Here is a 24,023-nt window from a genome sequence, read left to right on the forward strand (position 1 = left end):
GTGGAAGATTGATCAGGCTGACTGGACTGCCTTCCAACATCAGGCAAATTTTGACCTCAGTACCGTCAGTCAGAAGCCTATCAATGATGTAGTAACGTACATCACAGACATTATTGTCCAAGCAGCTGCAAATGCTGTTCCAAAAACATCTTCCCTGTTTCCACCATTTCCCAAACCTTGGTGGAATTCACAATGCACAGCAGCAAAAAAGGCTCAAAACAAAGCGTGGGGGATATTCCGCCGATATCCTACCACTGTCAATCTAATAGCCTTCAAGCGTTCATGAGCCAAAGCACGCTACATTCGCCGTCAGAGTCAAAAGGAATCATGGATCTGTTTTACATCATCTATTAAGCAGTCTACCAACTCTGAGGTAGTCTGGGATAAAATCCGAAAAATGAAGAGAAAATATACATCTCACCCTTCATCGATCCTAGACTATAATGGATGCACTATTGCAGAGCTCACTGCAATAGCCAAAGCTCTTGGGGAAACTTTTTCAAGCATCTCTGGGATATCATCCTATTCCCCAGAGTTCTTGGTCCTGAAACATAAAAGAGAAAAAGAGGCACTAAATTTAACATCGAAAGGCCTTTTTCCCTACAACGTGCCTTTCACTCTGCAGGAACTAAAAAGAGCTCTCTACCATTCCAAGGCAAGTGCTGTTGGACCAGATGGCATCCATTATGAAATGCTTAAACATCTGTCACCTACATCTATGGATCGCCTGCTTGTTCTGTATAACAGAATCTATATAAAAGAGCAATTTCCGGATTCCTGGCGCATGGCACTTGTGCTTGCCTTTGCAAAACCAGGAAAGGATCCTAAACTACCTACTAGTTACCGTCCTATAGCTCTGACTAGCTGTCTGTGCAAAATCCTGGAGAGAATGGTTAATTTTCGGTTAATGTGGTATTTATAATCGAATGATCTTCTCTCCAGCATCCAGTGCGGCTTCCGAAAAAACGGATCAACTCTTGATCACTTAATTAGATTGGAAACATCAATCTGGGATGCTTTCCTAAAATGTGAACATTTGGTGTCTGTGTTCTTTGACATGGAGAAAGCGTATGACACAACTTGGAGATTTGGCATCTTAAAAGATTTGCATAGTCTTGGTCTTAGTGGGCATCTCCCCATTTTTATTAAAAACTTTTTAACCAATCGATCTTTCCAAGTTCGTGTGGGATCCTCTCTCTCGTTCCTTTAGCCAAGAGGAGGGAGTACCGCAAGGATCAGTTTTAAGTGTCACACTTTTCGCCATCAAAGTAAATTCCATCACAGAACAACTTTCTCCAACTGTAAACAGTGCCCTCTATGTTGATGACTTTAGCATATTTTGTCAGTCATACAACATGAGGGTTATTGAAAGACAACTGCAACAAGCCATCAATCGCCTTAATTCCTGGGCACTTGCTAATGGCTTCAGGTTCTCGCCGGAGAAGACTGTTTGCGTACACTTTTGTCGTAAGTGTAATCTTCATCCTGAGCCTGAATTAAGGCTCGGACAAAATGCTATTCCAGTAATGTCAGACACAAAATTCTTGGGACTTGTGTTTGATAAAAAGTTGACCTTTCTGGAACACATTCATCAACTTTGTACAAAGTGCGTGAGGGGACTAAATATTCTTTGCTCTCTCTCCTCTACGTGTTGGGGAGCAGACAGGTGCACCCTACTATGTATTTATTGTGCACTTGTATGATCTAAATTAGACTACGGGGGCCCAGGTATACTCCTCAGCCAGAGACACTGTCCTTTGATGGCTGGACCCTGTCCACCATCCGGCTATCCGTATCGCTACTGGAGCATATCCATCAGACTGCGAACCGACCTTTTTGGTATTCGTGTCCAAGAGCTACTCAGAGAGTTTAGCATCAGGGTAGACAAGGTTGCACAAACACCAAAAGAAACTCTTCCACCCTGGCATGCTCATACCCCATCGTGCAACTTTTTCCTTAAGAAATGGGTAAAGTCTGAGACTCCATCATCTGTCTACCAGCAGCTCTATTCTGCACACCGAGCTGAGCACTCCAACTTCCTGCCCATTTACACAGACGGCTCAAAGTCTGAATTGTGCGTAGGATCTGCCGTTGTCTTTCCGGACACAATAATATCCCAGCAGATTCTTCCTGAATCCAGCATATACACTGCAGAGCTGCATGCTATAGAGTAAGCCTTGGATCACTTTCGAACTTGTCAATGCCAAAGGTCAATAATATATTCTGACTCTTTGACTGTATTACAGGCTTTATTATCTTTGAGACACAACTCTCTTCTCTGTCGGGTTCAGCAGAAGATACATTCTCTTCATGAATACAAGTTTGATATCCACTTCTGCTGGATTCTTAGCCACATTGGGATAAGGGGAAATGATTTGGCTGACATTGCAGTGAAATCAGCAGCTCCCACTAATAATCGTTGCCTGTTAGTCCCCTATACAGACTACAGGCAAATAATACGCAACAAGATATATTCCCAATGGCAAAAACTATGGCATTGCAATTCTGCCCAGACACAATAGGAGGGAGTATATGATGAGAGCCTTGTCGATCAATTCGGCCCTGGAAAGATTGTGCAAAGCTCAAGGAGTAGAATTTTTTTCAGCCTGGACTGTACTTGTTAACAGGAGAGATTGCTTCTACAGGGATGGGATACACTTAAATAGAAAGGGTGCAAGAATATTTGCTGATGCTATCAAGGCAGTGTTAGGTGGGTCGGAAAACTGCTAGCTTGGGGGTAGACAAAGACCAGTAGATTGACAGTAGCCACTGGCAGAGGTGAAAGAGATTCTTGCACTGCTTCTATTAGAATGAGCAGAAGCCTGAAAAACAAGATGCATGATATTTCAGAGACTGCTGGGAGCCATTGCGGTACAAGTAAACACATGGGTTGTGTTAGGGTAGCTAAGAATAGAAACAGGTGCAGGTATATTTGCGTGTACACCAATGCTAGGAGTTTAGTAAACAAATTTGATGAATTTGAGGTATTGCTCAAAACATCAAAGGCAGATATTGTTGGGATATCAGAGACGTGGTGTTACACAGATATAAGGGATGCAGAACTGGAATTTGGGGAGTACAACGTCTACAGAAAGGATAAACAGGATAGGAAGGGGGGAGGGGTTATGCTATTAGTTAGGAAACACATAAAAACCAAGGAAGTGAAGCCAGTCGACATCGCTGGACAGTGCAGTGTTGAGTCAGTTTGGTGTGACATAAGCATTAGGAGATCAAAATTGAGAGTAGGAGTGTGCTATAGGCCTAATGACTCTGATGAGTATAATAAGAAACTGTACAGGGAAATAGAGTGGGCCAGTAAATCAGAGAGTCTTATAATGGCAGATTTTAATTTCCCAGATATTGACTGGAATTTGGGTGCTGGTCACTCACACACTAGCAGGGCTTTTGTGGATTTATTGGATGATTGTTTTCTACATCAGCATGTTCGGGAGGCAACTAGAGGGAGTAATACTCTTGATTTGATTATCAGCAGTGATTCTTCATGCATTAAGAATCTGCAGATAAATGAACCACTAGGTGGCAGTGATCACAGTGTGCTGAAGTGGGATTTACTCAAAGAGGTAACTACCATTAGGGATAAAGGGAAGGGTTATTGCTTCCGTAAAGGCGACTACGGTGGACTGAGACAGTATTTAAATTCTATACAGTGGGACCAACTGATGATGTTACCAACAGCAAATTCAAAATGGGAAGCATTCAAAGAACTTATCTTGGAAGCTACTAGGCTTTACATACCAACTAAGAAATATTGTTCAAGGTTTAGGCCAAAATGGATGTCAGATGAACTAATGAGGCATATGGCAGAGAAGAAAAATGCATGGGATACTTACAAATTAACACATGACACAGAAGCCTATGATAGATACAAGTTGATATGCAACCAAGTTACAAAGGAGATTAGGCAGGCGAAGGCAGATTACGAGAAATCCTTGGCAAGGGATGCAAAGAAAAACAGCAAAAAGTTCTTTACTTATATAAACTCTAGACGGAAGGGGATGAATCAGATTGGTCCACTTGATATTGATGGGTCAACTGTTGATGATCCTGCTCAGGTAGCTAACAAACTAAATGAATATTTTGCATCGACATTCACACATGAGGAGTTATTCAGCGAGGGGAATGCCAGAGGTGTATTCAACTCTAGCAGTAAGCTACAGAATCTTGAAATAACTGGGAGTAAAGTGGAGGAGAAATTGTTGAAGATAAACACAAGAAAGGCAGCCGGGGTGGATGGGATCTATCCAGTTATATTAAAGGAGGCAGAAAAGGAAGTAACCAAACCCTTAGCCATAATTATGAGAGCTTCCTTGGACTCAGGGGAGGTACCCATAGACTGGAAATGTGCAAATGTGACCCCAATTCACAAAGGAGGATCAAAGGCTGACACAAGTAATTATAGACCTGTGAGCTTAACTTCTGTTCCAGGAAAATTAATGGAGGCACTGGTTAAAGAAGCACTGCAGGATCATTTAGACAAGACTTCAGTTATAGCTCAGACACAGCATGGTTTTGTTAAGGGGAAGTCTTGCCTGACCAATTTGATTGGATATTATGATGCAGTCACAAAAGAACTGGATGCAGGGAATAGCTTTGATATTATATACTTGGATCTTAGAAAGGCTTTTGATACTGTTGCACATGGAAGACTGCTACACAAATTCTAGCAGTGTGACATTGGAGGCAAATTGCTGCTATGGATAAAGGGGTGGTTGAGGGTGAGAAGACAGAGTGGTAATCAATGGACACTGCTCATCGTGGACTAATGTTATTAGTGGAGTCCCTCAGGGCTCAGTGTTGGGTCCAATATTGTTTTCTGTATTTATAAATGATATTGATGATCGTATATCAAGCTTAATGTCCAAGTTTGCAGACGATACAAAGGTTGGCAGGGTTGTCAAGGACACTACTGACACTATGCTGCTGCAACAGGATCTGGAAAGGTTGAGCAGATGGGCTGATAGGTGGCAAATGAAGTTTAACATTGACAAATGTAACGTACTACACATGGGAAACAGCAACCCCAGAGCAACGTATCAACTCTGTGGTACTACACTGACAGTGTAGAGAATGAAAGGGACTTGGGGGTGGTTGTGCAGGCAGATATGAAGTTCTCTGAGCAGTGCAGACGGTCTGCAAGAGTAGCTCATGGAGCATTGTCAATGATATACAGGAATTTTTCCAGCAGGGATAAGGAGGTGATTATTCCCTTGTATAAGGCAATGGTCAGGCCACACCTAGAGTACTGTATACAGGTCTGGAGGTCTCATTTCAAGAAGGATGTAGAGCTGCTGGAACGAGTACAGAGAAGGGCAACAAGATTAGTGAATGGAACAAAGGGGTGCTCTTACGAAGAAAGGCTTAAGTTTTGCAAATTACAGTGTCTGGAGACTAGGCACCAGCGAGGTGATCTGATAGAGGTGTATAAAGCCTTGAATGGTTTGAGAATGCTCACTGCTGATGGGATTCTTCCTCTAGCTCAGAATAATCACATGAGAGCTCATAAATTCAAATTGAGGAAAGACAGATGTAGGATAGACTTGCGGAAATTTGCCTTTAGCCAGCGGGTGGTTGGTTGGTGGAACAGACTTCCATCCCTTGTCGTGGAGGTTGGTAGCCTAAATAAGTTTAAGGCTCAGCTGGACAGGTATTTTGAACGAACAGAGGGGGTGAAGTGGATTTTTTTTTTTTTTTTTTGGCTGATGCTGCATAAGCTTGCTTTCTTGCATCAAATGCCTCTGCTAATGCATAGAGAGAGAACAAATAAATTATACCAGATAAAGCCAGTAATAGAAACATGGCAGTCCAGTCTGCGCAGGAATCGGAGCGAGGAAGTTGTTTTTGCTCAACTTCGCGTAGGACACAGGTCATCTGACACATTCGTTTCTGCTGCGGGCGGATGACCCTCCTATGTGCGAGTCTTGCGACACCATTTTATCATTAAAGCATATTTTAATAGATTGCGTTAACTTTACCCATGTTCGCAATATGTATTTTACCGCTTTTAGTCATCTGACTGAGCCTTATACACTCAGTCAGATTTTATCAGACAATGACCACGTGTTAGCAGCTAAGTTTTTACAAGCTATTAATATATATACACATATATAAATTGGATAATTTACTTTTAAACTTATACTGCCTGATATATATATATCAGGCATTATTTATATATATATATTTAATTAATGGCTTAAAGTTTAACATAAAATAATCGGAGGAGTAATGGGTGGTTGGGTTCTTCGATCTTTTCGCCTTTGCGACGATTTGTATGACGATTGAAATGCAGCGATTCCATGACCATTATTGGCCTCTTGGTCCTCTGTCGATATGGGGCATAATGGTCAGTCTATTATTTTGATATTTTGTTTTGCTTTTAGTAGTTCTTTTAACCCTTTTTTGGTGATATTTCAAGTTTTTTGAACTGGTACCTTCGAGTGGGGTACCGCTAAATCATATTATAATTGGCATTATTTTAAATTTGACATCGGTTTTATTAATTGGATTTAAAGTGCTAAATTATATAGGGTACAATCGGCTACTGTTTGTCTTATTACCTTTACTTTCCCTTTCCTGTTTGGTTTATTTTATTTTACGTTATTTTTATGTTAATTTTTTGCTCTACATTTTTGCCATACTACTGGCTTATGTTTTTATTTTGTTTTATTTTGAATTATCGGATATATATATATATAAATAACAATTTGACGAGGTATTTATCTCGTCAACAAAGAATTTATCTTTGTTGATATTTTAATCTTTTCTTGGTGCAGTATAACCGCAGTCATTTTGCCGCCAATAAAATCAAAATCAGTCAGGAACTAATTAATTATAAATTATGTATAATAAGAAGGTTTATGCCATGTGATGTGAAATCTTAATCCTGCACATCATCATTCTAGATAAAAAAAAAATAAATAAATAAAAATAAGTCACAATGAAATGTGTGCTGACTAGTCTGCTCAGATGTTGGATTGTTGCATTTTATTTTATTATATTTGGATTTTCAACACTCCATTCTTCTTTTTGAGACCCAATAAAATGAACCATTATTATTATTTTAGAGTGCTATAATATATTTTTGCATAGTAATATTTGTTTAATATTAACAGTGCCCTACATTTAGGTGAACTTGAATAATTTAGTGCATCTATATTATGTTAGTATCATTCATTAATTGCTTTTTTTTTTTTTTTTTTTCAGCATACAAGTTTAGGCAAATAGGCCCAATATATTATGAATATGGTTCTCTTATTATTACCTATGACAACGCAGACATTGCCGTTAAAGCTTTTTACATGTTGAGGGAAACAAGCTATGAAGATAAGAATTTATTAGTTTTATTGTTACCGAATCTCATTCCAGAAATGATTCCTGAGGGTATAAGGGTAAGTAAACATGAATATATACATAAGAAAAATGTACGTACCACTTTTGTTTGTGTGCTAAAAATTTGTTTTACATTCTCAAATTATATTTTATTTAAAAATACAAAAAGAAAAATGTTTTGCCTTTTCCATTTTTCCTGGCTAAAAAACAAGTTCAGTACAAGTTAATGACTAAAAATTTAAGTGAACTTGAATAATAATGGGATTCCTGTTATAAGAATGAATTAATATACACTGTAATTGTAGAGTTAATGCTAATTTATGGAAGTCTGTGTATGTTACAATAACAGTTTAAATGTAAATACTAGGTGGTAGACGACTCTCATCAACCATCGCAATACCACCACTTTGCTTATTAGAGGCTAAAATTTAGTGGTGAAACCTATGTTTCGTCTCCAGAACAAAGCTTCAGCAACCCCCGAATCTCTTCCATCATGCAGTATGATTGATGTCTTTTGAGATCATGATGAGCATCATAGCAAGGTCCAATCTTCCTTAAATTTCAAAGATGCAGCTCTAAAATGGTGTTCACAGGCTGGTTGCTAGATAGTCCACTAGACCCAAACATATTGGGATTGGTAACTCTTTTGTAAATAGGATAAGCTTCAAGATTTCTATTCTTCTTTTCTTTGGTTGGATTACTGTTTTCAATCTTCTGATGTCAATAATTACTCAAATCGTATCATTGATATATTCTTGTAGGGATGAAATCCTTTATTCCACAGTCCACCTTAAAATCTCCTCCTTTATCTAAGCTTTGATTTTCCAATATATGTGCTAAGACTGTTCAAGATAAGAATGTTGCATATCACAATTGGCTTGCATCTAAATTCTCCAGATTCATTTTTTGCCAACACCAATGCTCACAACAGTTGTAAGAGCAGTTATTAATCAGACCAAACTAGATTTTTAAACACGCTAAGAGTATAAAACTTGCTTCTTGTCCAAACAGTAAGTGTGCATTCTGGTCCCTTGCCAAAGCTACTGGATGCAACTCTTGCCCATCTCTACTCCCACCTCCATTAAAATCTGATAGTTTTATTGCCCTATTAGCTAAAGATAAAGTTGACTTGCTTGCATCCTACTTTTCTTCTATTTCTTCTATCTCTTGGACTGATGATGCTGGTAAACCACTACCATTCCCGGTATACTCCATTCAATACCTCCAGTGATCTCTTCCATTAAAAGGATGTTACAAAAACTTTGAACAGTCTTGATGCTAAGTAAGCTCCAAAAGCTCTGGGTCATGAAAGTATTTCAGCACTTGTTCACAAAATTTGTAGTAATAGTGGCAAATAATGCAAGACAGCAAGCTTATATAGCATCAGCCAAAAAAAAAAAAAAAAAAAACTTGCAAACATCACCCATCCATATCCTCCAAGAAATTGTCTGGTTCTTCCAGGAATTTATTGAAACCATCCACTTCCATAATAACAAATTTAAGCCTGTTCCCACAATCAACCATCCACTGGCTGAAGGCAAACTTCCACACATCTGTTCTACAACCATCCTCAATTTAAATTTATGCCCTCCCCTCGTGTGTAGTCTTAGCAAGAGAAAATGCCATTCACATTCAGCTTGCTCAATTGATTCAAGGTCTTTCAATACCTCAATCAGATCACCCTGATGTGCCTAGCCTACAGATGCTGCAAATTGCAGAGCTGAAGCCTTTGTAGGAAAGAGCACTTTTTTGTTCTGTTCGCCAATCTGATTGCCCTTCTCTGCACCCATTCCAGCAGATCTACATCACTTTCTAAAGTGAGGTCTCCAGACATGTATACAATACTCAAGATGCTGCCTAACTATGGCCTTGTACAAAAGGATAATCACCTCCTTATTGCTGCTTGAAAAGTACTCTATGAGATGTCCTGGTAGCATGTCTGCACTGTCCAGAGAATTTCATATCTTACTGTACAAATACCTCTCATGTCTTTTTCATTTTCCACTACTGTCAGTATAGTACCACACAGTTGATGAGTTACTCTGGGATTGCCACTACTACCCATATGCAGTATCCTGCATTTGTCAGTGTTACATTTCAACTGCCATTCCTCAGCCCATCGACCCAGTTTTCCTAGATCTTGTTGCAGTAGCTCACTCTGATTATTGTCATTTACCACCCTGCCGACTTTTGTATCATCTGCAAACTTAGACATTAAGCCTGATATACCTTCATCAATATCATTAATGAATATTGAAAACGAGGCCAGCACTGAACCCTGGGTGACGCCATTGATAGCCAGTCTCTATCTTCTTCCACTTAACCATCCCTTTATCCCCAGCAGTAACAGTATAATGCCATATTGCTCCAGTTTGTACATCAGTATTTTATGTATAACAGCATCAAAAGCTTTCCTGAAATCCAATTATATTGTATTAAAATTATTTTTTTATTCAGTTCCTTTGTTACTGCATTATAATATCTAGTTAGGTTGGTTACAGAAGACTGTGCATTAAAATATCCATGATGTTGACTGCAGTATAATTGCATTCCTGTCCAGATGGTCCTGTATTATTTCTTTAACCAGTGACTCCATTATTTTCCCAAGAACATATGCTAAGCTAACAAGTTCATAATTGCTCATGTCATCCTTTGATCCCCCCTATGAATTAGTGATACATTTGCACATCTTCTGTCCATATAGACCTCAACAATTTCTCTTTCCTTTCAGTTATCACAGTCATTTAGTGCCTTGTTAGAGTTTGATAAACTTCTGGCATAAACTCTCCTAAAGAATTCCTCGTATGTGAATGTAGATGCAAAACACCTATTCAATTTGTCAGCCACCTGAGCAGAGTCAACAGTTAACCCGAGGACATAAAGTGATTCAACCCTTTCCATCTGCAGTTAATAGGCATAGAAGTCTTTGCTACTTTTTTTTGCATTCTTTGTCAGAGACTTCTCATAATCTGCCTTAGCTTGCCTAACCTCCTTTGTGACTTGATTATGGACTAATATATCAAAGGCTTCTATATCACCTGATAATTTTTAAGCATCCCATGTACTTTTCTTCTCTGCCATGTGTCTCAATAGTTCACATGACATCCATTCACATTTAAGCCTTGAACAGTATTTCTTTGTTGGTATGAAAAACTAGTGGCATCTATGATTATTTCCCTGAATGCGTCTCATTTTGAATTTATACTTGGTAACATCATCAGTTAGTCCCACTGCATAGAATATAAAAACTGTCTGAGACCACTGTAGTCACCCTTATGAAATCAAAAGCCTTTCCCTTTACTCTTGACAGTAGTATCTATTTAATTGAATTCCACATTAGTACACTGTGATCACTGCCACCCAAGTTGGTCCATACCTACAGATTCTTAATGCATGAAGAATCAGTGCTTATAACCAGATCAAGAGTATTGCTTCCTCTTGTTTCCTCTCGAACATGCTGCTGTAGGAAACAGTCATCCAATAAATCTACATAACTCTTGCTACTATGGGAGTGACCAACCCAGAAAATCCACTCAGTTTCTCCCTATAAGTTTTTTGTTACACTCATCACAGTCATTAGGCCTATAATAACTTGGGGCCTGGTAGCAGAGTGTTTGGCTGTACTGATTGTGAGTGTTGGGTTCGACTCCAACTGCTGTCAGTTTGGCATTACACGTGAGTTATTCTGCTCAGTATCCTGAGTTAGTCAATCTCGGCCTGTAGTTATGAGGTTTTTCTTCCCCTCACAAACCAAAAACTGACCATAGAACACCCTCGGGGCACAGATGCCTACACACTTTTTCAAAATCTGTCACACGGTTTTTTTTTCCAGCCAACACAGAAGGCTATGGTAAATATAAGCTACTCTGTAATCAAATCACAAAGGAGGTTAGGCAAGCTAATGCAGATTATGATAAATCTTTGGCAAAGTATGCAAAGAAAAACAGCGAAGTCTTCTTTTGTTATGTAACCTCAGAGGAAAGGTGATGAATCAGATTGGTCCGATTGATATTGATCATTCAACTGTTGATTATTCTGATCAGGTAGCCGACAAACTGAGTATATTGCATCTACATGCATACATAAGGAATTCTGTAGGGAAGTGGAGACCAGAAGTTTATTAAACTCTAACAGGAGTGAAATGAGTTTGTAATAACTGAGAACAAAGTGGAGGAGAAATTGTTGAAGTTAAACATAAGAAAGGAACCTGGGGTGGATGGGTTCTATCCAGTTATATTAAAGGAGGCAGCAAAGGGAGAAAGCAAACCCTTAGCTATAATTATGAAAGCATCCTTAGATTCAGGGGGAAGTCTCTTCAAACTGGAGATGTGCAAATGTATCTCCAATTCACAAAGGGGAATCAAAGGGTGACACAAGTAATTACAGACCTATTAGTTTAACTTCTGTTCCAGGGAAATAATGGAGTCATTGGTTTAAGAAGCATTGCAGGATCATATAAACAAGACAGCAGTTATAGTTCAGGCAGCATGGATTTGTTAAGGGAAAGTCCTGTTTGGCCAATTTGATTGGATACTGCAATGCAGCCACAAAGGCACTGGATGCAAAAAATAATTTTGTTATACAGCCACTCCCCAATTTACGTAAGAGTTGCGTTCAGCAGAAGTCTATGTAAGTCAAATTTTGCGTGTCTAAATTTTCCTAAATGCTTATGCAGCACGCTCGCTGAATTTGATGGAAGCAAAAAAGAAATGTTCGTTGAACATGTAAATAGAATTATTTATTCAATTTTTTTATCTCATGCACAGGAAAAATTACAAAAGTGTGCAATTGCAAAAATTTCAAAATTATAAAATTACAAAAAAAAAGGGGGGGGGCATGCATAATGTCAGCAAGTTTAACCCCTCGAGTATCGTTGCCAGAATCAACATCTTCAACTTGATAAGTATGCCACTGAGGAGGTTGAAGGCTGTGGAGATTTAGAAGGGGTCGGCCACTCAACCTTATGAAAGAATGCATTAATGGATGACTGGCTGGATGGTGGCTTTTTTATTTTCTTCATAGGTTTCTTTGTTGCAAGCAAGCATATAAGTCCATCAGGTTTTGGTGTTGGGTCCATTGTTGTTTTGTATAATTATCAATGATATTGATGAAGATATATCAAGCTTAATGTCAAAGTTTGCAGATGATACAAAGGTCGGCAGGGTTGTTAATAACAGTAATGACAGTATGCTGCTGCAACAGGATCTGGAAAAGTTGGGCAGATGGGCTGAGAAGTGACAACTGAAGTTTTATATTTACAAATGCAAAGTACTGCATGCGGATAGTAACTCCAGAGAAATGTACCAATTGGGTGATGTTACACTCAGGTAGTGGAAAATGAAAGAGACCTGGGGGTAATTGTGCAGTCAGATATGAAGTTCTCTCGGACGTGTAGACAGGCTGCCAGAGTAGATCATGGAGTCTTGTCAATGATATACAGGAATTTTGCTATCAGGGATAAGGAGGTGATTATCTCCTTGTATAAGGCAATGGTCAGGCCACACCTTGAGTACTGCGACAGGTCTGGAAGCATCATTTTAGGAAGGATGTAGAGTTGCTAGAACAAGTAAAGAGAAGGGCAACAAGACTAGTGAGGGAAACAAAGGGGTGCTCTTATGAAGAAAGGCTTAAGTTCTGCAAATTGCAGCTTCTGGAAACTAGGCACCTGTGAGACTATCTGATTGAGGTGTATAAGGCGATTGAATGGATTGAGCAGTCTCAATGGTGATGGGATTCTTCCTGTTGCTCAGATTACAAACCTGAGGTGGCATAGATTCAAAGTGAGGAAAGACAGTTGTAGAATAGATGTGTGGAAGTTTTCCTTTAGCCAGTGGGTAGTTGATTGCTGGAACAAACTTCCATCTGTTGTTGTGGAAGTTGATAGCTTGAATAAATTCAAGGCAGAACTAGACAAATATTTGGAACGAATAGATAGCGAAGTGGTTTTTTTTTTTTTTTCTTTTTTGCTATTTCTGTATAACCTTGCTTTCTTGCATCATATGTCTCTGCTAATGCTAATATCATTTACCCCTCTTTTAACTTTTAAGAATCATTCGCTGTCAGGATCCATCTTCTCAAACCTCGCCATTGCTGTCTTTCTGGTGATGAAGCATCTCAGCTCCTCATTTGGTTCATCTTGAGTCTTGTCAGCATTTTCTTCTTTCACTATCACTGCTTGTATGTCAATAAGTTCTTTGTTAGATAACTCCTTTTCTTCTTCCTCTATTAACTCCTCAATGTCTTTGGCATCAACCTCCAACTGAAGTAGCTCTGCAAACGTTACAATCTTATCTGTAAGCTTTTCGTATGATTTGTCTTTTTCAAATCCTTCAAAGCCTTTTACGTGCCATGGGCATATTTTCTTCCATATGCCATTTAAACAAATTTTAGTAATTTCCGTCCAGGCCTTTTTAATGTTTAAGATAGCATGGGAAATATTGTAAGATTTCCAAAAGTGTCTTAACATCAAATTTTTCTCGCCATCTACTGCAGACAGTGCCTGAGCAAATGTTTTGCATAACTAGTTTGCACATGCCGCACAGTGTTATCGCTACCGTCCTCCCCACAGCAGGTGGAAAAGGCCTGGGTTCAAATCCCATCAATGACATGAGCACCTTTAATAGACTTTTTCACTCCATGGCTGAGTTAGTTGGTCTCAGATGTAGATAGCAAGGTTTTTTTCAGAAACTGGGGGTTTTTTCATCTAGCAAAACAGGCATTTTTTTTTTTTTGCTTGTATTCTTTTTTTGCATCTTTTTTGCTTGTATTCAGCTATGAACCTGGTCTGCTGGCGAGGCTAGTAGGAGCCAGACGTGTTCAAAGCCGCTAAGTGGATTTTTCTTATTTATTGATTTGAAATTATTATTTTTCTAAAATGTTTGATTTAAATTTAGTAGTATAGCATTAGTTTGTGATTTTCTGATTAATCTGGTGTATTTATTCTTTACTCGTAATTGCATAAAAGTATCGGTAAGGGTATCAAATTCACGTGTTACAAGTTGCAACTCCGCTGAACGAGAAGTTTTTTAGCCATATTTAGCTGCTTTATTGAATATTTTTTACATCAAATTATTTTTTGTAAGTAGCTTATAGATCTACTAAGAATCGTTAGTTTATTCTGAATTGAGACAGCGAGATTTGAAAGTTAATTAATACTTAAGCGTCCGTAGATTTCCCGTTCGTAACTTGTCGCCATTGTCATAGCTAGTGCTAGTATAGTATAGGTTATAATATTGTCAGTTGATCAGTAGAATCTATTAAACTTGTTGAACTTCGTTGTCAATTAAATTGTATTTTTAACTAAATACATATAACGACTTAGATTACAAACGTAACATAATTAATTAATAAATAAATAAATAAATTTTCTGTTTATACTCAGGGACGACTAAACGGTCAGAGGAGTTCACAAGATAGACAGATTATAAGAAACAGCACCGTATTCAGTAGTCACGGGCTTGAACCACGGTCACTCAAGGCACGTGTACTTATGCACCCGCGCGCCTGACCACTAGGCTACGGCGGCCTAATATATAACTGATACGGAAGTTATATAAAGGAAACTCGTAGATAATTAATACTTGACACTGAAAAATATATAAACCATTATAACTGTGTTGGGATACAAGTTTAGAGTTATAATTTTGAACTGAAATTGAAATTTTATTGAAATTAATAGAAATCATGACTCAGACCAGAGCAGCAAAGCAAAAGGCTCAAGCTAATGGAAGTACTGTGGCTCAGAGGAGAACTGAGGGGGGCAGTTGCCTTCTGAATCACAGCCTTTTAAAATGCACTGCTTGCACGATGTTTGTGGAGCATTCAGGTACGGGACATGATATTGCAATGGGGGATGTCTTTGTGTGTGCGCGATGCAAGGAGTGTATCGAACTCAGGCAACAACTCAGCATTGTTATGGGCCTATATGAGAGCTTGAAGGACAGCGTGGATGCCCTCGAAGGAACTAAATTGAGGACCCATCAAGCACTCAGCTGCCCACATCAATGCCAATGCTTGCACTTAGTCATCATGCAACACAGCGGCAACCCCCAAGGCAGAATGCACTGGTCCCACAGGAACTAGCAGTTGTTGGTGACACTATTGTCAGGGACACGGGGAACACTCTTTGTAAAAAGGATAGGTGGAACAGGACCAGAGTATGTCTGCCAGGGGCAAAGGTTGATGATGTAGAGCGGATATCATCTTTTAAGGGCACAAAAGGTGATATAGTTGTACACGTTGGCACTAATGATATCAAGAGTAGGAGAACGGCAGAATTACTTAACAAGTACAGGTCACTGTTGAAAAAAAGCCGTGAATTAGAGTCGAATTTGAAAGTGTCTGCAATTCTGCCCAGACACGATAGGAGGGAGTATATGATGAGAGCCTTGTCAATCAATTCGGCCCTGGAAAGATTGTGCAAGGCTCAAGGGGTAGAATTTTTTTCAGCCTCGACTGTACTTGTTAACAGGAGAGACTGCTTCTACAGGGATGGGATACACTTAAATAGAAAGGGTGCAAGAATATTTGCTGATACTATCGAGGCAGAGTTAGGTGGGTTGAAAAATTGCTAGCTTGGGGGGAGACAAAAACTAATAGATTAACAGTAGCCACTGGCAGAGGTGAAAGAGATTCTTGCACTGCTTCTATTGGAATGAGCAGAAGCCTGAAAAACAAGGTGCAGGATATTTCAGAGACTGCTGGGAGTCATTGCGGTACAAGTAAACACATGGGTTGTGTTAGGGTAGCTAAGAATAGAAACAGGTGCATGTATACCAATGCTAGGAGTTTAGTAAATAAATTTGATGAATTCGAGATATTGCTCAAAACATCAAAGGCAGATATTGTTGGGATTTCAGAGATGTGGTGTCACACAGATATAAGGAATGCAGAACTGGAATTTGGGGAGTACGTCTACAGAAAGGATAAACAGGGTAGGAAGGGAGGAGGGGTTATACTATTAGTTAAGAAACACATAAAATCCAAGGAAGTGAAGCCAGTCGACATCGCTGGACTGTGCAGTGTCGAGTCAGTTTGGTGTGACATAAGCATTGGGAGATCAAAAAATTGAGAGTAGGAGTGTACTATAGGCCTAATGACTCTGATGAGTATAATAAGAAACTGTACAGGGAAATAGAGTGGGCCAGTAAATCAGAGAGCCTTCTAATAGGGAAATTTTAATTTCCCAGATATTGACTGGAATTTTGGGGCTGGTCACTCACACACTAGCAAGGCTTTTGTGGATTTATTGGATGATTGTTTTCTACATCAGCATGTTCGAGAGGCAACTAGAGGGAGTAATACTCTTGATTTGATTATCAGTAGTGATTCTTCATGCATTAAGAATCTGCAGATAAATGAACCACTAAGTGGCAGTGATCACAGCGTGCAGAAGTGGGATTTACTCAGAGGTAACTACCATTAGGGATAAAGGGAAGGGTTATTGCTTTCGTAAAGGCGACTACGATGGACTGAGACAGTATTTAAATTCTATACAGTGGGACCAACTGATGATGTTACCAACATTAAATTCAAAATGGGAAGCATTCAAAGAACTTACCTTGGAAGCTACTAGGCTTTACATACCAACTAAGAAATATTGTTCAAGGTTTAGGCCTAAATGGAGCTCAGATGAACTAATGAGACATATGGCAGAGAAGAAAAATGCATGGGACACATATAAATTAACACGTAACACAGAGGCCTATGATGGATATAAGTTGATCCGTAACCAAGTTACAAAGGAGGTTAGGCAAGCGAAGGCAGATTACGAGAAATCCTTGGCAAGGGATGCAAAGAAAAATAGCAAAGAGTTCTTTACTTATGTAAACTCTAGAAGGAAGGGGATGAATCAGATTGGTCCACTTGATATCGATGGGTCAGCTGTTGATGATCCTGCTCAGGTAGCTAACAAACTAAATGAATATTTTGCATCGACATTCACACATGAAGAGTTATTCAGCGAGGGGAATGCCAGAGGTGTATTCAACTCTGGCAGTAAGCTAGAGAAACTTGTAATAACTGAGAGTAAAGTGAAGGAGAAATTGTTGAAGATAAACACAAGAAAGGCACCGGGGGTGGATGGGATCTATCCAGTTATATTAAAGGAGGCAGCAGAGGAAGTAAGCAAACCCTTGGCCATTATTATGAGAGCTTTCTTGGACTCATTGGAGGTACCCACAGACTGGTGATGTGCAAATGTGACCCCAATTCACGAAGGAGGATCAAAGGCTGACACAAATAATTATAGACCTGTGAGTTTAACTTCTGTTCCAGGAAAATTAATGGAGGCACTGGTTAAAGAAGCACTGCAGGATCATCTAGACAAGACTTCAATTATAGCTCGGACACAGCATGGTTTTGTTAAGGGGAAGTCTTGCCCGACCAATTTGATTGGATACTATGATGCAGTCACAAAAGAACTGGATGCAGGGAATAACTTTGATATTATATACTTGGATCTTAGAAAGGCTTTTGATACTGTTGCACATGGAAGACTGCTGCACAAATTGGAGCAGGGTGGCATTGGAGGCAAGTAGCTGCTATGGATAAAGGTATGGTTGAGGGGGAGAAGACAGAGAGTGGTAATCAATGGACACTGCTCATTAGCATTAGTAAAGGCATATGATGCAAGAAAGCAAGCTTATTCAGCATCAGCCAAAAAAAAAAACAAAGAAAAACACAACCACTACTCCCATTTAACCCTTTCGTTCGTTTGAAATACCTGTCCAGCTGAGCCTTAAATTTGTTTAGGCTATCAACTTCAACAACAAGTGATGGAAGTCTATTCCACAAACCAACTGCCCGCTGGCTAAAGGCAAATTTCCGTACATTTATCCGACATTCGTCCTTTCTCAATTTGAATTTATGCCCTCTCAGGTGATTATTCTGAGCAAGAGGAAGAATCCCATCGGCATTGAGCATGCCCAAGCCATTCAAAGCCTTATACACCACTATCAGATCACCTCGCCGATGCCTAGTCTTCAGACTCTGTAATTTGGACTAATGTTATTAGTGGAGTCCCTCAGGGTTCAGTGTTGGATCCATTATTGTTTTCTGTATTTATAAATGATATTGATGATGGTATATCAAGCTTAATGTCCAAGTTTGCAGACGATACGAAGGTTGGCAGGGTTGTCAAGGACCCTACTGACACTGTGCTGCTGCAACAGGATCTGGAAAGGTTGAGCTGATGGGCTGAGAGGTGGCAAATGAAGTTTAACATTGATAAATGTAAAGTACTACATATGGGAAACAGCAACCCCACAGCAACGTATCAACTCTGTGGTACTACACTGACAGTGGTAGAGAATGAAAGGGACTTGGGGGTGGTTGTGCAGGCAGATATGAAGTTCTCTGAGCAGTGCAGATGGGCTGCAAGAGTAGCTCATGGTGTATTGTCAATGATATATAGGAATTTTTCTAGCAGGGATAAGGAGGTGATTGTTCCCTTGTATATGGAAATGGTCAGGCCACACCTAGAGTACTGAATACAGGTCTGAAGGCCTCATTTCAAGAAGGATGTAGAGCTGCTGGAACGAGTACAGAGAAGGGCAACAAGATTGGTGAATGGAACAAAGGGGTGCTCTTACGAAGAAAGGCTTAAGTTTTGCAAATTACAGTGTCTGGAGACTAGGCACCAGCAAGGTGATCTGATAGAGGTGTATAAAGCCTTGAATGGTTTGAGCATGCTCAATGCTGATGGGATTCTTCCTCTAGCTCAGAATAATCACCTGAGAGGGCATAAATTCAAATTGAGGAAAGACAGATGTAGGATAGACGTGCGGAAATTTGCCTTTAGCCGGTGGGTGGTTGGTTGGTCGAACAGACTTCCATCCCTTGTCGTGGAGGTTGATAGCCTAAATAAGTTTAAGGCTCAGCTGGACAGTTATTTCGAACGAACAGAGGGGTGAAGTGGAAGTGGGTTTTTTTTTTTTTTTTTTTTTTTTTTTTTTTGGCTAATGCTGCATAAGCTTGCTTAATTGCATCAAATGCCTCTACTAATTCTAATGCTAATATAGAATTATGGATGATTCTAATAAAATAATTTGAATTTTTGCTTAAATAGTATGCTTTGAAATTCAAAATTATGCCCTGATTCATAGGTTGAATGAGTGAAGTTGTGTTTGGTGGTAGAAATATAACTCTCACATTCAAATTGAAATTATATAGGTGCATAGGATGTTCAGGAACATTATCTATTAGAAGCAAGATCTTGAAAGGAATGCCTTTGTCTTTACAATATTTTTAAACCTCGGGAATGAAGCAGCATTTAAACCAATCCTCAAAGAGAGAGAGAGAGATTGTTATCCATGCTCTCTGGTTCGATCCGAACTGTACGAGTAGGGTGGCTTTATTGTTGCCCTTAAATGCATGAGGGTTTCCAGAATGGTACGCAAGCAGTGGTTTCAATTTATAACCTCCCGCTGCATTAGCCCCAAGTAATAGCGTTGCCCTATCTTTTGAAGCCTTGAAACCTGGCATTGTCTTACCCTCTTTGGCAATGCATGTGCGATCCGGCATTTTTTTCCAATAGAGACCAGTCTTGTCAATGTTAAAAATTTGCTGTGTTGAATAGTCACCTTCATCAATAATTCTTTTTAACACATCACAAAATTTCTCTGCAGCTGTAGAATCAGCACCGGCAACTGCACCGCATACTTTAACACTGTGGAAACCAGCGCGATGCTTGAATCTATTAAATCACCCTGTTTCTTCCACGAACTTGGCTTGGGGTTTGCCGTACTTATCCTTAATATCTTCATAAATGCTTCTCGCTTTTGCTTGAATGGTAGTTAGACTGAGGGACACTCTTTTCTGAATCTGATTTTCCATCTATATTATTGATAGCTTTTCCATTTTCGATATAGCACCTGAACACTGTTTTGTGATCACTGTTGATCCTTTAACTTGTTCTTTTATACACTCACTGTCCTTTGAAATAGTATTAACAGTTGAAGCAGCAAGACTTAATTCCTGTGCAATCGATGACAAACTGTCCTGCTTCATACTTCTTAATCATTTTCATCTTCATTTCTAAATCAATTTTGTTTTGTTTCCTAGCACTGCCACTCTTGCACTTTCTGTTGGTCTCTTTCCCTTCATCATTGTAACAAGTAAATAGGAATGAAGAGAAGATTCTGAAAATGTATTTATGTTTTTTATATGATTAAAAATTTCAGTGAAGGGGAAACACATTTCACAATAATAACAAAAACCCACACAATTCCAGCTATCAGTAATATCACAAATGCAATAAGAACGAGTTTACTACCTGTTTATAATAGATTGCACTAATAGAAAAGCCCAGTAAACAGGAAAATGCAAATTGTTTTTATGGTCATGGCCTCCAGAAATGGGCTCACATTACGATATTTTCACAATACCTCCATTTATTCCCATGGGATGCAAAATACATTTCCATATTTGTTTTTCAGTTTGCACCGACTGGCAAAAACTTACATAGTAGTAAACAGCTCCAGGAGTTCTAAGTGTGTAAAAAGCATTTATCTTCAGCAAAATCCTATTTATTATTTTGTAACACAGGTCATACTGTATTATGACAACTACAGGGGTGTGGGGGGGGATTCTATTTATTCCCTTCTTGAATATGTAAAGTCAAATTTACGTAGTCGAGTATTACGTAAGTCAGGGAGTACTGTATACTTGCAATTCAAGAAAGCTTTTGATACTGCTGTACAAATTGGAGCAGCATGGCATTAAGGACAAGTTGTTGCTATGGATAAAGGAAAGGTTGAGTGGGAGAGGACAGAGTGGTAATCAATAGACACTACTCTTCATTTATTAATGTTATTAGTGGAGTTCTCCACCATTGGGTGCTGGACAATTGTTGTTTTCTATATTTATCAATGATATTGATGAAGGTTGGCAGGGTTGTTAATGATAGTAACGACAGTACACTACTGCAACAGGATCTAGAAAAATTGGGCAGATGGGCTGAGAAGTGGCAACTGAAGTTTTACATTGACAAATGCAAAGTACTGCATATGGGTAGCGGTAACCCCAGAGTAATGTACCAACTGTGCGGTACTATACTCAGAATAGTGGAGAATGAAAAAGATCTGGGAGTAATTGTGCAGTGCAAAAGTTCTGTCAGAGCTGCTCATGAGGTCTTGTCAATGATGTACATGAATTTTGCTAGCAGGGATAAGGAGGTGATTATTGCTTTATATTAGACAGTGGTTAGGCCACACCTTGTGTACTGATACAGGTCTGGAGGTCTCATTTTAGAAAGGATATAGAGCTGCTGGAATGAGTACAGAGAACGGCAACAAGATTATTAAAAGGAACAAAGAGTTGCTCTTTAAAAGGCTTCAGTTCTGCGAATTGCAGCATCTGGAGACTAGCCACCAGTGAAGTGATCTGATTGAGTGAACAGATTACACACTTTAGGGGCATAAATTCAATTGAGGAAAGACAGTTAGATGTGCGGAAACTTACCTTTAGCCAGTAGGTGGCTGATTGTTTGCTGGAACAAACTTCCATCTGTTGTTGTGGAAGTTGATAGCTTAAATAAATTTAAGGTAGAACTGGACAAACTTTTGGAGAGAATGGATGGATGGATGAAATGGGAAGTGTTGGTTTTTTTTTTTGGGCTGATGCTCTTTGTATAAACTTGTTTTCTTGCATCATATGCCTGTAATAATGCTAATGCTGTATCCCAATAGGAGGAGTACAAGAATCAGTTTCACCTCTGCCTATGGCTGCTGTAAAATTATTAGGAAGAAGAAAAAGAATCTTTATTGCAATGCTTAGAATGATAATTTACATAATATTAGTTGCAACAGCTCGTCACCGAACAGTGGCCAGTGGCTAACATTGTGCTACATGACATTATTGCCTCAAGAACCAAAATACATAAATAAATAATAGAAATGACAAATAAGTGCAAAAAAAGTACAGGAAAATGGAGAGATGACTTTAGTATACCAAAATATAGAAAATACATACTATAGTGGTCCTTGAGGTTGTCACAGACATTCTCTCAGATTTGCCAGACAAGCTGCACTTGCTACCTGGGAGTCTAAATCGCTGATGGAACTGATATTCGGGTGACACTCAAGTCAAGTGGACCCAATTTCGGCGAAGTCCGGATGGTCTGTGACAGCCAAATCCTCTGCTTGCACCTTCACGATGGTGGGACTGTTAGTAATCCTGGGTATAACCTCCTTGCACAAGTAAATGGTGGGTGACCACCCAGGTGTGAACCAATGTAAGCAGGGATCGAGGTGTGGCACCCACACCACATGGAGGAATGCCGCCCCTCTGTTACCAGGCAGTACTAGTTGGTAGATGACTCTCATCAACCAGTGCAATACCATCATTTTGCTTATTGCAGGCTTGAAGTGGTGGAACCCATGTTTAGTCTCTAGAGCTAAGGTCCGGTCAACCATTCCCTATCTCTTCCATCATGCAGTATGATTGATGACTTTTGAGGTTATGATGAACGTCGTGGCGAGATCCAATATTCCTTACATTTTGAGGGTACAGCTCTAAAACGGTGTTCGCAGGCCGGCCGCTAGTTAGTACACCGGACCGGACCTATTGGTAACTCTCTAGGAGGCTACCGGATCAGCTAGTGTATAATCTTGTTACCTCTACTCTGCCAGATAGTGACTGGAGGGAGTCCAAGTAGTGTATATGCGGGGAGCATTGTCGAGGCAACGTTATGTCAAGGATCTGGGTATATTCTTACCTTATGTACGCCATATCCAAAAATTTCATTACTTCATACAGCATGTCCCACCCACTTTTTCTTACTATTGAATACACCATGAATTTTCAAACTAATAGAGCAAACTTATCTGTGAAAATATGTGGTAGATGATTTTCATCAACCGGTGAAATACCACCACTTTGCTTATTGGAGGCTTGAAGTGGTGAAACCCATGTTTAGTCTCTAGAGCAAAGTTTCCGGCAACCCCCTCCCCCCATACTTCTCCTTCAACCCATGCATGGTACTAAGTACTATAGGTTTTGATACCTTTCATGTTTGGGGTTTTCATAAAAAAAAAAAAAAAAAAAAAACTTATCTGTGAAAAGATCTGAACCTCCCAAGCACTTCCTAACTCATTTCACAAATATATGTGGCCTCAATTCTAATCTCAACGATGTCCATTTCCACTTGCAGTCTGCCAAACCCCATGTACTTTTTCTGACAGAATTTCAGTTATCGGTTGATTCAACTACTGCTCATCTCAGATGCCCAAATTATTCGCTGTATGATTCCTTTTGCCTCAAAGGTGGTACTCGTGCATATGTCTATTCTGATATTCCCTGTCACAGACTTGGCAATTTGGAATCTCCTCTCTTCGATCTTCTCTGGCTTAAAATCTCTCTACCTCATTGTGTCAAATTCATCTGTTGTATATACCGTTCTCCCAATTCCACTAATCACTTGGATCTCTTTGCAACTTGACTTTCTCCAGTCCAACTTTCCTAACAGTGAGATAAATTTCCTTGGTGATTTTAATGTTCACAACTCCAGCTGGCTTCTGTTTTCTAGTCACACCGACCCAGCTGGTCTAGATGCTGAGGCTTTTGCAATTACTAATGACCTTGCACAGATTGTTCATTTACCTACAAGAATACCGGATAATCCTAATCATACAGCCAATACGCTTGATCTTTTTCTCACAAACAACCCTTCTAAGTAC

The 24,023-nt window shown here is 39.4% G+C and overlaps 1 protein-coding gene across 1 annotated transcript in view; it reads left to right on the forward strand.

Annotated features, from left to right (window-relative positions):
* LOC150077761 (diacylglycerol kinase theta-like) overlaps positions 1-24,023 on the forward strand; it is a 517,440-nt gene that overhangs the window by 423,161 nt on the left and 70,256 nt on the right. Inside the window, exon 14 of the mRNA XM_090385344.1 lies at positions 7,222-7,406. Within this exon, the coding sequence (XP_090241470.1) occupies positions 7,222-7,406 (185 nt within the window). The remainder of the gene's footprint in view (positions 1-7,221; positions 7,407-24,023) is intronic.

Source organism: Mastigoproctus giganteus, chromosome 11 (genome assembly GCF_048544385.1).
Source record: "Mastigoproctus giganteus isolate SK-2022 chromosome 11, ASM4854438v1, whole genome shotgun sequence".
Taxonomy (NCBI): domain Eukaryota; kingdom Metazoa; phylum Arthropoda; class Arachnida; order Uropygi; family Thelyphonidae; genus Mastigoproctus; species Mastigoproctus giganteus.